This window comes from Anthonomus grandis, chromosome 2, assembly GCF_022605725.1.
Source record: "Anthonomus grandis grandis chromosome 2, icAntGran1.3, whole genome shotgun sequence".
NCBI classification, from domain to species: domain Eukaryota; kingdom Metazoa; phylum Arthropoda; class Insecta; order Coleoptera; family Curculionidae; genus Anthonomus; species Anthonomus grandis.
Genome location: NC_065547.1, coordinates 32,690,518 through 32,707,444, shown reverse-complemented (window position 1 = coordinate 32,707,444; position 16,927 = coordinate 32,690,518). Strand labels below are relative to the sequence as shown.

General features: G+C 32.9%; 1 protein-coding gene across 1 annotated transcript; it reads left to right on the top strand.

The window, feature by feature from the left end:
- The first annotated feature begins 1,001 nt into the window (after nucleotides 1–1,001).
- On the top strand, nucleotides 1,002–3,259 carry LOC126733483 (piggyBac transposable element-derived protein 4-like). The gene is made up of 2 exons (XM_050436790.1): nucleotides 1,002–1,400; nucleotides 1,460–3,259. Exons 1-2 carry the CDS (start codon nucleotides 1,060–1,062, stop codon nucleotides 2,298–2,300), a joined length of 1,182 nt encoding a protein of 393 aa, XP_050292747.1. The 5' UTR covers nucleotides 1,002–1,059; the 3' UTR covers nucleotides 2,301–3,259.
- Nucleotides 3,260–16,927: the final 13,668 nt, after the last annotated feature.

The following is a 16,927-nucleotide window of genomic DNA, read 5'->3' as shown; positions in this document are numbered from 1 at the left end:
TAAATTAAAAAAAAAATTATTGTTATTTAGCTCAGACACGATAGACCACATTGTCTTGCTAGGATTTTCGGAGTTTGTTATTTTATAGTGATAAAATTGTTTTTTACCATGATTAATTAATAATTTATACCTGGCACTTTCACTTCTATATGTCGTCTCCAATTCAGGGATCACACGCCGTCGTCGGTGTAAATATTTTAAATTTTTGCTAGATTTTCTAATTTATCCGTTACCCATGATTTTTTATTTTTATTTGGATGTGAAAATTTTAACGATAAACTTAAATTAAAATACCATAAATATGTTGAATAAAATAAGTCAAATTGGACATTAAAATTATTTTCCTTATAGACCTCTGCCCATTCAAGGACAGATTTAAAATCAATTATAGTAAAACAAAAATTTCTTTTAAGCTGGCCACTCTGATTGACTTCGTCAGAACATTTGTTAAAAATTCCAGAATTAAAAAATACAGTTTCATGATCTGATATAGTATTGTTTTCTACCACAGCGTCCTTACATTCACATAATAATATATTAGTAAAAATAAGTCCAAAACGTTAGAGCTGGTTGGGCCAATTCGAGTGGACAAAAAAACTTTATTTTTTAAATTAAAGATAGACAATATATTAACCCTTTGCGGTCGTTGTCATGTCTGACATGACACCAGGCGTAGTCGTTCACGTTTACACAAAACTTTGCTTTGAGATCGTTTGTCATGCCCTACATGACAAGGCAAAAAGCCGATTCTACTCGTTGTCATGTCTCTCATGACACATTTTCAAAGTCGATTTACTCGTTATTCATTTATACCATGACAAAACCGATAACAAATTTGAATTCCGCGGGAAATTTTATTTAGGAATACACATGCTTTTTTTATGCAAGTCGTGACTTATTTGGCAACCTTGCGATTTTTTTGTTGAGTGCCGGTCGCGACAAATACACGTGCATTCTTATTTAGTCTTATTCGAGTATTTGAGAGAGTTAGGTATGCAGATTTTGTTTGTGTTTTTTTAATATTTTGTAAGATTCGGATGTTTGTTTATAGTTATAATTATGGCGAAAAGAGCATTAACGGACACGGAGTTAGAGGAACTATTATACGTAGACGAGGAGGAGTTTGACTTGGATCAGTTTAGTTCAGAGAGTGACGAATGGGAGGATATAGATCAAAATCTCAGTGAAAATGATTCTGACGAAGAGTCTGAGGAACGTGTTTATAATTTAAATTTATGGAGGCCATGGACAGCAAATGAACCAAGATTTAAAATATTCCCTTTCTTAGAAGATGTTGGATACCATCCACCACGAAATAACCAGCCAGTGTCCGAACTAGATTTTTTTCAGTTATTTTTTACGGACGAACTTATACAAGCAATTGTGGATGAAACAAATAGGTATGTATTTAATTGTATTATATTTCAAGCAAAAGAAAAATGTGTAAATATATTTTTAGATATGCTGCAGAAAAAATTTTAATAAACACGCCGCTCACAAAAAGGTCAGTTTGGAAGTCTTGGAAACCAGTCACATTAGAAGAATTTATGGCATTTTTGGGCGTTTTACTTAATATGGCCTTAAATCCAAAGACCGAACTATCTGACTATTTTTCTAATAACTGGATCGACCATCAACCCTTTTTCAAAGATATTTTTTCGAGGGACAGATTCATGCAAATTTTTTGGAATCTTCACGTTTCTCCACCCGAAGAAGAGCAGATGGGAGTGAAGAGTCGTAGCGCCAAAGTGAAAAATGTGTTATGGTATCTGGAAACACAATTCAAGAAGTTTTATACTCCAGATAAGAATATTTCTGTAGACGAAAGTACTATTGGTTTTAAAGGCAAAGTATCCTTTAAAGTTTATAATAAAGCCAAACCTACAAAATGGGGAATAAAAGTATATGTGCTTGCAGATTCAAAAAATGGTTACATATTTACGATGGAGCCATATTTGGGAACTCAAACAACCCAGGGATTGATACGCCCAGATTTACCAGCAACCGCCCGCATAGTAGTTCATTTGGTGCAAAAACTTCTTAATTCTGGAACTGGTTCGGGAGGTTACCATATATTTATAGATAGATATTATTCAAGCCCTTTGTTAGCACGCGAGTTACATAAAATAAACATACATGTAACGGGTACTGTAATGGCTAATCGACAAGGAATTCCGACAGAATTAACTACCGCATATACAAGAAAATTTAAAAAAGGCGAGATATCTTCCAGGCATGACAATTCTATATCAGTACTGGCATGGAAAACAACATGGAAGACAACTCAGTACAAAATATAACCAGGCGAACGAAGACCGCTGAAGGGCGTTGGATTGAAGAAGTCATAGAAAAACCTACAGTTATATATGAGTATAACAAATTTATGGGAGGGGTTGACGTTGCTGATCATTATGCAGCAAGCTACCAATTTTTGCGAAAAACAAGTAAATGGTGGCGAAAAGTATTTTTCTGGTTATTAGATGTGTCGATAAATAATGCCTTTATATTACAAAAAATAGCAACAAATAATCAGCAACTTCGATCGAGGAATTTCAGGAAAAAATTAGTTATTCAATTAGTTGGAAACTACAGAAATACATCCAGACGTCGATCAGCTTATGGTGCCGAGGATATTTCTCGTCTAAATAATAGGTTCCATGCCATTTATGCAAGAAAAAATAATTCCGATTGCAAAGTTTGCAGTGATCGATCAAAAAAAGGTGGCCGAAAAACTACTACCTATTATTGCAAAACATGTCAAGACCACCCTGCTTTGCATCCCGGGGAGTGCTTTGAGAAATATCACACCGAGGAAAATTACAGATAAATACGTGTTCTTTTTTGTTTTTTTTTTTAGAATAAATATCATGCTTTCCTATAAACTATAAAATGCGTTTTATTTTTAACTTTCTTGATAAAAAAAAATGTTCTAAAAGTATATTAAAAAGCTCTCCGATAAAAAAAGAAATTTGCTGCCATTTATTACATGATATATTACAAATGTTTACTAAAACTTTATTTTTTTATTTTACTCAATATATCTTTTATACTTTTGCTAAATTTTAATATTGTAAGGCAATTAGAATAACAAATAACAATAAATAAACCTATCAAGTCCCATAAAATATATTCGTTGCAAATTAGCCTCCGAGCTGTACGGAGAATCGGCGGTAATTACCGAACGAGCGGGATGGTTGTCATGGTATAGATGACAACGATCTGTGCTCTTATCTGAAAGTTGCACTGCCGTCCGCAAAGGGTTAAAAAACTGAACTTACGGAAGCCGTGTTAAAATCGTCAGTAAGAATTATTTCGCTACTAGGCTTACAGTATTTTTCCAACAATAAGTGTAAGTTAGTTATAAAATAATCGAAATCTCCATTTGGTGGCCTATAACACACAACAATATATACATTTTTATTTAAAGCATAATAGTATGAAATTTCACATAATTCAATATTTTTCTTTGAACAAAATTTACGTATATCAATTAGTTCACAGTTCACATCATTTTTAGCCCATATAGCTGCACGACCATGGGTAAAAATAGTTCTACAATAAACCGTGCGTAGCGTGTAGCCTTCAATAACTAATGAATTAGTATTCTCAAAATTAGCCCATGTTTCCGTGAGACAATAAAATTGTGTGATTATAATATAGTGTATTAGAAATGAGCCAAATGAGCTAGTTATTTATGGATTCTCTGGGATTCCCAAATATTGCAATAATTACCAAACCTTAGTGGAAACATGATGAGCCTATGGGGTCGGTCGATTACTCTATTGTCTTCAAATTCTCTCAAAAAGAATTCAGCCATGGTGGCACTATAGTGTTTATGCATAATAATTTCATTTCTAGTTATTCTTTTCTTCTATAGCAAATTTTGATTGATTTCCTTCTTAAAGAAAAAGTGTTTGAATTTTTAATAGTATATTGCATAAAAATTAATTTGTTCGTTTTGAAAGTTTACAGATCCTTTCTGAAGTTGTGATGTTTTTTTTGTAAAAATTAGAATCTTTATTGTTATCTATTTCAGTCAATGATAATATTGTTGTTTGTTGTAGTTTTAACATAAACTTTTTGAATCAGTACATATAGGCACACCATGTCATTGTGCAATATTTTGCGGTCCTTTAATTTGAGCATGCACGTTGATCAACCACTACGAATTCCAGGGCATTGATCCTCTCTGCTCGATTAGGTTTGTTCACATTTAGGCAGTGGTATAATTATTTGTCGCTGTACACATGCAGGACTATTGGACCATAAATCTATCTCATTTTATATGTAAATATTTAAAGCTTAAAGTCAAACAAAAAACAAACGTGACAGGCTTTATACTAAGAGCAATGTCTATATATTTATATATTTCAAAGTCTATATATATAGACTTTGCTAGGAGGAATTTTATAAAGTTTGGATCTCTTTGCCAAAGTACCAATTGAAATAGTTTTAGATGCAGACAATAAAACTAAAAAAAAATATTATTCAATCTTAAATAAATTGAATGTAGTCTTCCCAACTGTTATTAAACAAATTAAAAGAAACAAGTCATGGTATACAAGGGGCTTAAGATTTTCAGGGAAAAATATGAGAGCCTTGCATCACATACGAATTTGGCAATGGACAATGATTCATTGCTGGTCTAATTTAATAACTATTGCAGCATTTACAAGAACACTATTTTATTACTCTATTATTTTCTAAAGCTTTGTATTATCGCAGAATTGATGAGGCGCCAAATAAATCAAAAGAGTCATGGCATATTGTTAACGAGCTAATGGCGAAATTCCTCGCACTTCTCGAATTGGATTCCAGTTCACATGCAGATTCACTGAACTTTTATTACTTGTAACATTGCTTCTGAACTCACCAAGGATGTTTTTGGTAGATATACATGCTTAGTTATGAGAAAAATAAAAAATAAAACATCAGCAGGTTGGGATCATATCTCTTTAAGGATACTCTCAGGCATTACCAAAGTATATAGATTTCAATGTTAGACTGTGGCATTACCATCCAATGCCCTTTAGGCTACATACATTAAATTAATCTTTCACGTCAATATTACCCGATTCCGTTTCCGTCCGGTTCATAAAGGTGCAGGCTGCGACAGTCCTTATTAACTAATTAGCAAGGGTGATGCTATTTTTGATCTTCTGCAATTTCTTTTCAAAGGTACACTTCTGGTGAAGTTGCCGCTGCAGTTTCTATGACATATGTGTATGGTCCATGCTTGAGAACTGCTGAAGAGAGTAGAATTCAGAAACTCCAAAATGCGTGCCTTAGATTAATATATGGCATAAGAAAACGCAACCCCACAAAACACAAGCTTAAGGAAACCAGGTGGTTGACTATGCACAACAGAAGGATTTTTCACGCATCTTCAAGGTTTTTTTAAATAATTAATTTAAGATATCCACCTTACTTATATAATAAAAAAATATAATAAAATAAAATTTCGCACAGATGTTCACAATATTAATACAAATAAAGGAAGGCTGCACCTCTGCTTCACTCAACCGAAACTTATAAAAGATCATTTTCTTATCAAATCTCAAAAATTATAAATAAATAGCTGCCAAACTAATACCGAAAACATTTTTAGCTTATATTCTTTAAAAAAATACATTTTTAAGAAATTACTGCAGGAACAATAAAGCATAATTTAGTGGTTGTTTCGTTTTTTTTTACTTTCTTTTCTCTATTCCGATGATGATAACAAAAACAATGCAATAGACTATATATTATGATATACATACATATAACAGACTGTATCTTTTGCTTTGTGATGTGTTTTGTTTGTGGGGTTGAATTTGCTTCTTTTTCCTTGTGTAGGCGTATATGCTGTCAGATACTCTCTTTTTTTGTTGCTAGTTGATATACTCTTTATAATTTATAGCATTTATATTATTCCTATTTTGAAACTTAGTATAGTATAGATAATTAGGTTAGATGGAAGAACAGGCATTTAGATATCTGAATCTTTGTGCGCTGAATCTCGCCTACTAACTATTAACTTTATAATTGTATTCTTTTTTCTAAATAAAAAGACCTTTATTATTATTATTATATCCAAGGCTTTTGACTGTGTGTATAGCGACATACTATTATGAAAAGAATACTATTATGGAAATTGAAGAGATATGGTTTTAGGGGGTCTTCTTTGGCTTGGTTTAGCTCCTATCTATCAGGTCGTGTGCAGAGATGTCGCTTAATTTTGATGGTCATCAGGTTCTGTCCTGGGGCCGTTCTTGTTTCTTCTTCATATTAATGACTTTGCACCCCATAAAAGTTAGAGTTACTATGTTTGCAGATGACGACACCATCATTTAGCATGGAAAACACATTGACCAACTGAAAATGTTTATCGATGCTGACCTGCTTATGATTAAGGGATGGTGCAATTCAAATCGACTTTGTTTTATTTTAATACGTTAAACCCAAATCTCTTAAGTTTGAAATGTTCAATGCATTCTGCCAGAAGCGATAAAGAGCCGATTTCAACTCTAACAGTCTAACAAGTTTTTATGATTGATTGCAGACTCAAATTCTGGGATACATAAATAAAGTGTTCAGTAGGGTGTCATTAGGTTGCCATGCCTTTAGAGTAATTTTTAAGAAGTTTTACGTGGCAAAAAATGCTTATCATGCCTTTGTGATTTTTTTGGCCCTCATTTGCCTAATATCTCTTTAATACGATATTAACTGAGCAATTAGAGCTTTGTGAAGTAAAGAGTCGTGTATCGTCGCTTAACTCTTTGTTGCCAATATTTGCTTTAAACAATAACTATGTATGGTCTTCAAAAAGTACAAGCTGGAAATTGTAGGAGGTGATATGTTTGCAAGAAATCAAGTCTGGTTATACATTTAACTTCCATTTTCCGACTACAATGCTCTATATCTCATGATAGGTTTCTCTGACAAAAAAAAAATCGTTCCTATAATTCATTTAGAAAAATCTTATCGATTACAAGTTAGCCTAATACACATTTGCTCTTAAATCTCTATATAGTTTTTAATTAAAGCTTATAAAGGACCACCCATATTTTTTGTTGTCAAAAATTAAAAAAAAAGGGGTATAAAGCTCTCCCAAACAAAGGGAACTTTTCGCTAATTAAATTTTCTATTCTCCCTTATTCTAGTTGCGTAAATTAGAGTATGCAAATAACGGGCGGGCAATTCGCTCCCGTAAAAGGTCTTTTAATTGGGGGAATAGCACAAAAACGGCCTTCCATTATTATTTGTTAATTAGCAGTAGTTAAAGAAGTGCCATCAGACTGTAAATCTTGCAAGGCAATACACCCTTATAAATGATTTGATAAAATAAGACTGAGCTGACTGAGATTGATAAAGTAATTCTTTTTCGTCTTCCAAATTATGTCAACTTAGGCGCCATCTTGGAGTGTTACGTCAACCTTAGGAAGGCGGAGCTTACTTTTGACAAGACTGTCACGTGATGGATCGCTTACAATGAGATCGATCACGTGACTTGTGGCTATCGAATGAAATGCATGGGTTTATATTATTTGTTAATGGGGTTAGTCAAATAGTAAATATGTGTATGTGAGATGATTAGCATCAGTTAGGTAGACTTAGAAACAAAAAAAAAAGATATGACGTCATCGGTCATTTTTTTAAATGGAATGCTATATTTTTTATTGCATTTATGAATTATAGGCGAAATTCCAAGCAAGTTTCATATAACACACCTTATCTCAAAACTCAACTGTTTCAGAAATATTTACATTTAACCAATAAGAAAGCAAGTAAGTACGTCTATTTACAAATTAAGATTAAATGGAGGATAAAATGTTATAAACTGTGAAAACTCTTATTAATGTATCAAGTGTTCAAACTGATCCCCATTTACTTCTTGGCAGAAAGCAAGACGGTTTACAAACTCATGTAAAACACTATCAATTATTTCGGGTGATATACGTCTTATTTCATATCTAATTCTATTTTTCAAATCTTCTTTGTTGTTTGGCTTCTCAATATAAACTTTACTTTTCAGGTACCCCCATAGAAAAAAGTCGCAGGGATTTAGGTCTGGTGACCTTGCCGGCCACTCTATTGGCCCTCTTCGTCCTATTCATCTTCCTGGAAACACTGTATCCAAGTAATTACGGACATCTCGAAAGAAATGTAGTGGTGCACCGTCTTGCTGAAATCACAAATTATCTGTCGGGACAGCAGGGTCTTGTTCGTCTGGGTATAGGGGTTGATTGAGAATATGGGTCCAAATGTGGTCCAAATATTAATATGGTCCATATTAAAAAAATATTAATATTATCTTTTATTATATCTTTATATTATAATTTAAATATTAATACGATCCATATTAATATGGAATATGGTCCAAATATTCAATCAACGGTATAGGGCAGCCAAAGCAGAGATAAGATCTTCTTGAAGAAAATTCAAATAGCGTTGTCCTGTTAAGTTTTCTTCGAAAAAGTATGGCCCTATTACTTTATTTTCCACGATATCAGCCCAAGCATTAATAGATTTACGTTACTGTGTATGAGCCTTAGTTGCCCAGTGTGGATTTGACACTGACCAGTACCACCGTCTATAGATTACAACTATAGACTGTAATCTGTAATGTTGTAATCTATAGACGGTGCCAGTACCGACAATTTTGCCGATTTACGACACCGTTTAAACAAAAAGTTGCTTCATCCGAACACAAAACTCGTAACCCAAACTGACGGTTATTATTGCAAATGTTCATCATTTGCTCGCAAAATTGGTTTCTTCGATCAGGATCGTCCTCATTTAATTCGTGTATTAGTCTAATTTTATAAGGTGGTATTCATTTGCTTTTAAGAGCCGTCTTACGTTTCGGCTATAATATTATCAATTGAAATTTGTGAAGTTGCATTGTTTGGATTTTCTTCGACGGAGAGCAAAACGTTTAATTTTGTTTCTTCAGAAATTTTTGGACGACCTGATTTTGGCAAATCCCTAACATGACCTGAAGTTATGAATTTGTGCTCTATTCTACTAACTGTTGACTGAGAAATAGGATGGTTTGGGTATTTGGCATTAAACAGTTCAGTTACTTCGTTTTGCGTGCGCATTCGATCCCCGTACCCTAGCATCATCAAAATTTCAATTCGTTGGGTTTCCGTTAAATTAGCCATAATTTATTCTGATAAAAACTATTAATTTTCGAACTGACAGTGACATTCGAAAATGGCGATTCTTTACAAGTGCAACCATGGAAATAGAAACACTTGGCAGGGTTTATAACATTATTTTTATCCTAGATTTTACCTTAATTTTTAAATAGACGTACTTATTTGTTTTCTTGTTATTTAAATGTAATAATTTCGGAAACGGTTGAGTTTTGAGATAAGGTGTGTTGTACGAAACTTGCTTGGAATTTCGCCTATATTTCATAAAAGCAATAAAAAATATAGCATTCCATTTAAAAAAATGACCGATGACGTAATTTTTTTTTGTTCCACCCAGTATACAAAAATGTATGTGAAATAACCGAAATAATGCGCAACTTTAAATAAAAATCGACAGGTCCGGCGTTTTCTCAAAAAATCATGTCTCTAATTTTTATCGAATTTATGTGGAACTTTAGGCGGTCACTGTATTTTATGTTTTGAAATGTAATATTTCTAATATATTTATTTTCGTTTTAAAAATTATCTTTTTGTTTCCGAAGAAGCTAGCAACAATCTAACGATACTTTGCTGATAAATCTGATGTACTTTTAACCAAAAAAGTACATTGTCCAACTTTGTTGTTTCATATCTCGTGAACTCAACAAAACTAACATCTTATATTATTTTTATAGAGAATTTATTATGCTCCTACGAATTTAATAATTTTTTTAAAAAGATCTTACGGTTTTCAGAAAATTTGCAAAAAATCACATTAAGAAATTTGTCATAAAGATGACATTTTCCAACTTTGTATGTACGTCCGCGAGACGCAATTAATGTAGGTACGAGCTACGTATCCAAAAGTACTATCGTGCCGAAAAAAAACTGGGACAGCAAAATCTCCTAAATCTCTTGGTCTATTAGAATTATATATAGTGATGTTGTCAAAGTTAATTTAATTTTGTGACAGCCGCGTCAACAAAATTGTTCTTTCAAAATACCTGCATTATCTCCTCAGCAAAGCGATAATATACACTCGTCTGATGGATGGAGTTCTTATAAGAAGAATCGCAGAAGAATTGGGCATTAGTACAAATACCGTTTCCTTAGCAAAAATTGCAGAATATGGAGCTATTGTAAGAAATTCAGGTTCTGGTCGACCAAAAATTCCAAACGACATTCAAGATAGAGAGTTAAACAATCCATTTGAAACAGTAATAAAGGCGAAAGAAGACACGCATTTTCCTGGTTCTGCTAATACAGCTCGTAGTAGGATAAGAACTTTGGAAATTAAAAGTTGCTGTGCTACAAATAAAATATTTTTGACTGAAGCAAACAAACAGAGAAGATTAGAATTTGCCCATCAATGTGCACACCAAAACAACATATGAGAAACGGTAATATTTTTGGATGAAAACACCTTTCAATCGTGCAATAATGGCAAAATCCGCGTTTACAGGCTTTCTAATACCAGATATGATAAAAAATATATACATAAGACTAATCAAAGTAGACGTTTTAGGATAAACGTTTGGGCCTGGATTAGTTTTAGAGGACCAGGCGTTTGTCAAATAGTGCAGGGAAGGCTTAATGCCTTAGGATGTTGCAATATCCTGAACAATGTTATGATGCCATCCGTTGGTGTAGTCAGTCTATGGGCAAGATTTTATCTTCCAACATGATAATGCTCCTATACATACAGCCCGTATAGTTCAAAACTATCTAGACGAAAGACGAATTCAAGTTTTACCGTGGCCCTCGAAAAGCCCTGATATCAACCCAATTGGAAACGTTTGGGGTAAAATGGCAAAATATATGTATAAAGATACCTTTAGGCCTAGAAATCAGAATGAATTACGCCTGAACATAAATGACGCATGGTATTAAATAACCGAAGAATATACCAGAAACTTAATTTTAAGTATGCCACGACGTTTGCAAGCTGTAATTGATAACGGCGGTGCACTTACTAAGTAAGTATTAATAATTTTTTATTCCATATTATCAAAAAAGATTTTAGTTAGTTTTGGTTTATTTATAAAATGTGTTCCAAGTAAAAATAAATATCGAAAAATAAAAATGTCTTGTATCAATATTATTATTTAAATATGTAATTATTAAGACTCCGAAAATTCATAATGCGTAAATATGCATACCATACTCAAGGAATGCGATTTACTATAATAGAGTAGGAGACAATTCCCTACCTAAATTTTAATGTCCCAGTTTTTTTTCGGCACGATGGTACGTACTAAATACGTTATTTTTATAAAAATGGACGTACAGGACGTACGATGCTGTTTGGGAACACAAATGAATGAAGAGAATGTTAAAAGATTAACACGTTCCAAGATAGTCCAATTTCCGGGTTATTCATAGAACATTTTCGAATTTTTGGAGAATATTATAGAAATAATTACGAATTTAGACGGGTGTCGTTCATTACGATTTTTTTTCGAATTATTATTCTCCAAAAATTTGAACATTTTCGAATTTTTGGAGAATACTATGGAAATAATTACGAATTTAGACGGGTGTCGCATTCTCAAAATAAATTCCCTATTAATTCGATTAAAAGATAAAAAAATGTACACGGCTTAAATCTGTTTTGCACCCTCAATTTTAATTACCCTAAAACGCTTCTTTTCACGCTAATGAACTTTTCAGAGCCGTAAATCTAAACGGGCAATTATTCAAACCGGACGCGAAAGGGTGTAATTTATTATCCTAGAAAATGACACGAATTTTTTTTTCTTCGTCATTATAAACTCCTCACGTTTCAACTCGCCTCGTCTTATCGGAGGCCCGATGCACGACGACGGGATAATTTAATATATCGTCGTACATTCACATACAAGCTATTTAACTTTGCCGAAAGTTCACTCGTAAATAACGGGGCACACATGACGATTTTTGATTTTTAATATGCGGCACGTACAAAGTGTTACCCTTCTCTAAAACTTCCACGAAACTTAAATGGAGTTTGATGAAATTACAGTGGAAGTTATGGTATTAGATTATGCAACTTTCAGTGTTCCACGAAGACATAATGAATTACTCGAGTGTGCGTGGCTTAAATCTCGAGTGCATTAGTAGAGATGTCATTTTATTTAAGATTAAAACATCACATTTTCTAATGTGAGTGGACGGTTGATAGCCACTGCAACTCCTGATCCATTATGGCTCATATCTATTTAGATTTCCCCCATCAGGTTTGCATTGGGGAAAGCGTTTGCAATTCTTGTAATCTTGCTAGAGTTACACAATATGTCACCGTTTCTTCACCTCCATGGATAACCTCCACTCAGCGTTATCTGCGAGGAAAATTTTATGTATGTGATGTTTTAGCTTAGAGTGACCAACACTCTTTAGGGTCCTACATTTTTAGCAAAATTATAATAGTAAGCAAATTTATTTCATAATTATTAAAATAAATAACAAAGGGAAAAATTGTCAAATACCACCAACAAAATTTTAGCAATATAAAATTTAATTACATGTCTAAATATTCATTTAAATTATAAGGCTCTAGCTGAATTAGTAGCTTTTTGACTGCCGTTTTAAATTACTTAATCTTAGCTTTTCAATCATATGCTGTCTCTTCCTAAGAATATAAGACCGTACCAGAGAATAGCCTTTCGTAAGTATGGTATTAATTTACCAACACTTTTGGAGGAAGTTCTCATAGCATAGAGGCAGACCATTTACTTTATGCATGATGTTGCACCAGCTCATTTCCGCTAGTGGTGAGGAATCATTTGAACCAACTTTTTGAGAGGCATTGAATAGAACGTGGTAATTCACTATAGTTTGGCCAGCAAAATCACCAGATATCTTAATCCACCACTGAGTCGCTATGAGTCGGTTCCTTGGACATGTAAGTGGCATAAAAATGGGACTCAGATTAAATCCTAGGGACGTGCCGTTACATCCCATAAAGTCGATGGCAAATGTTTTTAAAACAGCTGTTCCAACAGTTCATACTAGTATGAGCCATACATTAGATCATCCCAACTTGATCACAAAGACGTCCTTTGGATAGTACTATAAACGTGCAGAGGACTTATGTCTGGTGGATTTATGGAACAATATTAATATTTGCGTTTTTCGGATATTTATAGCATATAAAAGGGATGGTAGAAAAACTATACAAAGGTTTTAATAATAATAGTAATAATATCTATTTTACCATTTCAGGCTTTCAGGGGCCTTTCACATACCACATAATTCAAGTTTAATATCATTTCAAGTAACTTGTACTTTTGGATTAAGCATCAATCCTATCACAATGCACCTGTAGTGTGCAAGTGACTTATTGGAGGACACTATAGGGGGACTTATACAAGGAAACTTGACAAGTGACGTATCACCTTTATTTCTTTAAACTTTAAAAGAATTTATGCATTTTAAACTGGCCATTTACTGCCTCACAAACTCTTAAGCTTTCAAATCCCGTTTTTGCCCTTCCAGCTATAACTATAGAATGTAGTTGGGCGATTCGAATCGTACTAACTTAGTGATTCGTATTATTCGTACTAAAATTAAATTATAGATATACGGGGTGTCCCGAAATTATATCGCAATATTTTATCAGCTGCATTTTTGTCTAAAAATAAGACAAAACTTCATATACAGGAATCTTGAAAAGTGAATCGTTTTCATGTCACAGGGTGTTTTATAATCCCTATTGAAGATGTTTTTTTGCTAATATTTTCGAAACGCCTGGTCGTTATTTTTCGACATTTTCATCGAATACTACTGTTACTGTTAATAACTGATTTTATAACACGTTATGCTAAAATGTATACAGGGTCGATTAAAATTAGTGGTCAGCAAAAATAAAAATGTCATAACTTTTTTTCTGGTTACTTTTTAATTATGTGGATAGTAAAATTAAAAAGAACCAACATTTTTGCATAAAAAAGGTGCTCATGTCTAATTACGATAGGAGGGCCCGTTTTTGAAATAATCAGAGATAAATGTTTTGCAACCTACACTCATAAAGTATTTTTGATCACGTTTAATACATTAAAAAAAAGGTGAAAAAATACAAAAACTATCTTGAAATGTGAAAAAAAATAAACAAAAATCGACGGGTCTCAGGAATTTTGCGAGATAAACTTTGATTAGTTTTAACTGAATTTATTCCAATTAAAGTCACCACACTGTATGAATTTATATGATATGATGCCAATAGTACGACTACGATATAATATTTTACATACGATTTGCGATTACCGATACAACCTAAACGCAATGGGTAACTCGGACTGTTCGGTGCGATACGAATCGAAAGTATTGTTCAAGGTGACAAAAAAAAGTATTGCGAAGGTTTGAGCCCTTAATATTAATGGGTCTATGATCCTAAATATCGGTTTTTTATTCGTATTTTTTCTTATTTATTTTGGAATTTTGTAACTATCAAACAAATAAATATACAGGGTGTTCATTTGAAAACTTCCCACCACGGATTTATCGAAAACCACTGTTTAAAAAAAAAACCCCGAAATACGTCAAAAGGTTTGTCAAGGGGCTTGCAACAATTTTCTAACCTAAAATTACTTCACCCCCTTTGACCCTCTGCCCCCAGGGTCATCCCCTTAAAAATTTTAAATGGAAATGGGTATCAAGTAACAGCTTGTTTAAAAGGTCTTTCGAAGTATTTTATTTTGACGTTTGATTTTTTTAAATCGGTCGATCCGTTTTCGAGAAAATTAGAAAAATCTTTGTTTAACTTAATTTGTTCAGATAGAAAACAAAAACATGAAAATATCAGTTTTTATTTCAATAAGTGTTCAAAATGTTGCCCGTTAGGGTTTGCCAAATCTACAATTCGTTTATAATTTAAAACGAAAACTACCAACATAAACAGCAATTCCGAAGATTAGACGTGGAAAAAACTAAATAACAACCTGAATTTTTTTCCGCATTCTTTTCACCAACACAGATATCCTGGGCGAACTGTATTTATTGTTATACCTGCTTAGTTATGTGCACGGCAAACTGCCGTCACATTTAACGCCAGACATCCGGAGAAGATAACTTCGCATAGGTATGTTTTGGACCTTCTTACTAAGTTTACTGAAACTGGATCTGTTGCAGATAAAAAACGTGATCGTCGGCGAATTTTGGATGAAGCCGCTCAAGTTGAAGTTTTGGGTCATTTTGGAATAAATCCTAATACTTTATTACGCAAAATTGTTGCTGCCACTGGTATTTCATTAGGCTCTGTTCACACAGTTACCAAACTTCATAAATTTCATCCATTCAAAATGAAAATATTGCAAGAGTTAACCGAAGACCATTTCAATAGGCGAGTTGAGTTTTGTGAAAAAATGACTGAAGCGATTAATGATAATACTATTCATGTAAAGAATATCTGCTTCAGCGATAAATGCACATTTTATCTAAATGGATTTGTTAATAAGCATAACTGTAGATATTGGAGCAATAAAAATCCTCATGCATTTGTAGAAGGGCATACCCAATACCCTCAAAAAATTAGGGGCAGGCATTTTAGGAAATAAAGTGATTGGGCCATTATTTATTAACGGAAATTTAAATGGAGACATTTATTTGGATATGTTGGAAAATACCATCAATCCGCTTATCACTGAATCCATTGAAAACCAAATCGATGATGATGGAAACCCTATACTTGATGAGGCTGAAATTTTGAACATTTGAAACACTTTGAACACTTATTGAAATAAAAACTGATATTTTCATGTTTTTGTTTTCTATCTGAACAAATTAAGATAAACAAAGATTTTTCTAATTTTCTCGAAAACGAATCGACCTATTTAAAAAAATCAAACGTCAAAATAAAAGACTTCGAAAGACCTTTTAAGCAAGCTGTTACTCGATACCCATTGCCATTTAAAATTTTTAAGGGGATGACCCTGGGGGGCAGAGGGTGAAGTAATTTTAGGTTAGAAAGTTGTTCCCCTTGACAAACCTTTTGACGTATTTCGGCGTTTTTTTTTTAAACAGTGGCTTTCGATAAATCCGTGGTGGGAAGTTTTCAAATGAACACCCTGTATAGAAATGAATAATATAAGGGAATATAATCGACAAAACATTTTTTTAATATTTTTACATAAAATCACTCTTTTCAGTTATTCACAATTTAAGTTTAATACTTACTATTACTATGTGATTGATTTTTGTGTAAGAAAAATTTGAAGAAAGTTTTGCGACCATGGAAAACATTACATAATACAAGCTTTAAAACAAATTTGCAAATGCCTGATCACAATCTAACACTGTTAAAAAAAAATTCTTGTTATATGGGTATAAGATTGTTCAGTAAATTGTCTATTCATATATAATGTATGTATGATATCACATACAATGATGAAATTCTATATGTTTAAAAATAATATTTTAACGTCTCAGGTATGTTTGGAATCACACTTACACCAATTCTTAATAATGAATCTGGCTTAATCACTTGTCTTGTCTACCCTTCTCTAAAAGTTTTAAATTGAAAAGCCATATGTATAATGCTGATAAATATATATTGGTCCTCTGAAATAAAAGCTTTATTTATTTAAGATTATTTCCAGAGGCTTCTAAAGATCTTTTATTACACTGCTATTAAAAACCATAGATTTCTCCATCTCATCATCAAACTTTTTCAATAATATTTATTATTTCTTTTTTGTATAGGGGGGACAGATGCAGTGAATATTCGAGTCTTTGTTTGCATTCAAGCATTTCTGATGGACCGACATACTATTCACTGTATTGAATTCTGAACCACTTGCTTTTGATTCTTGGGACAAATGGGTCTGCTTTTA

Coding starts and splice junctions, on each gene's coding strand:
- LOC126733483 (XM_050436790.1), top strand. CDS start 1,060: ATGGCGAAAAGAGCATTAACGGACACGGAGTTAGAGGAACTATTATAC. Junction 1,401..1,459: donor ATTGTGGATGAAACAAATAG/GTATGTATTTAA, acceptor ATATATTTTTAG/ATATGCTGCAGAAAAAATTT.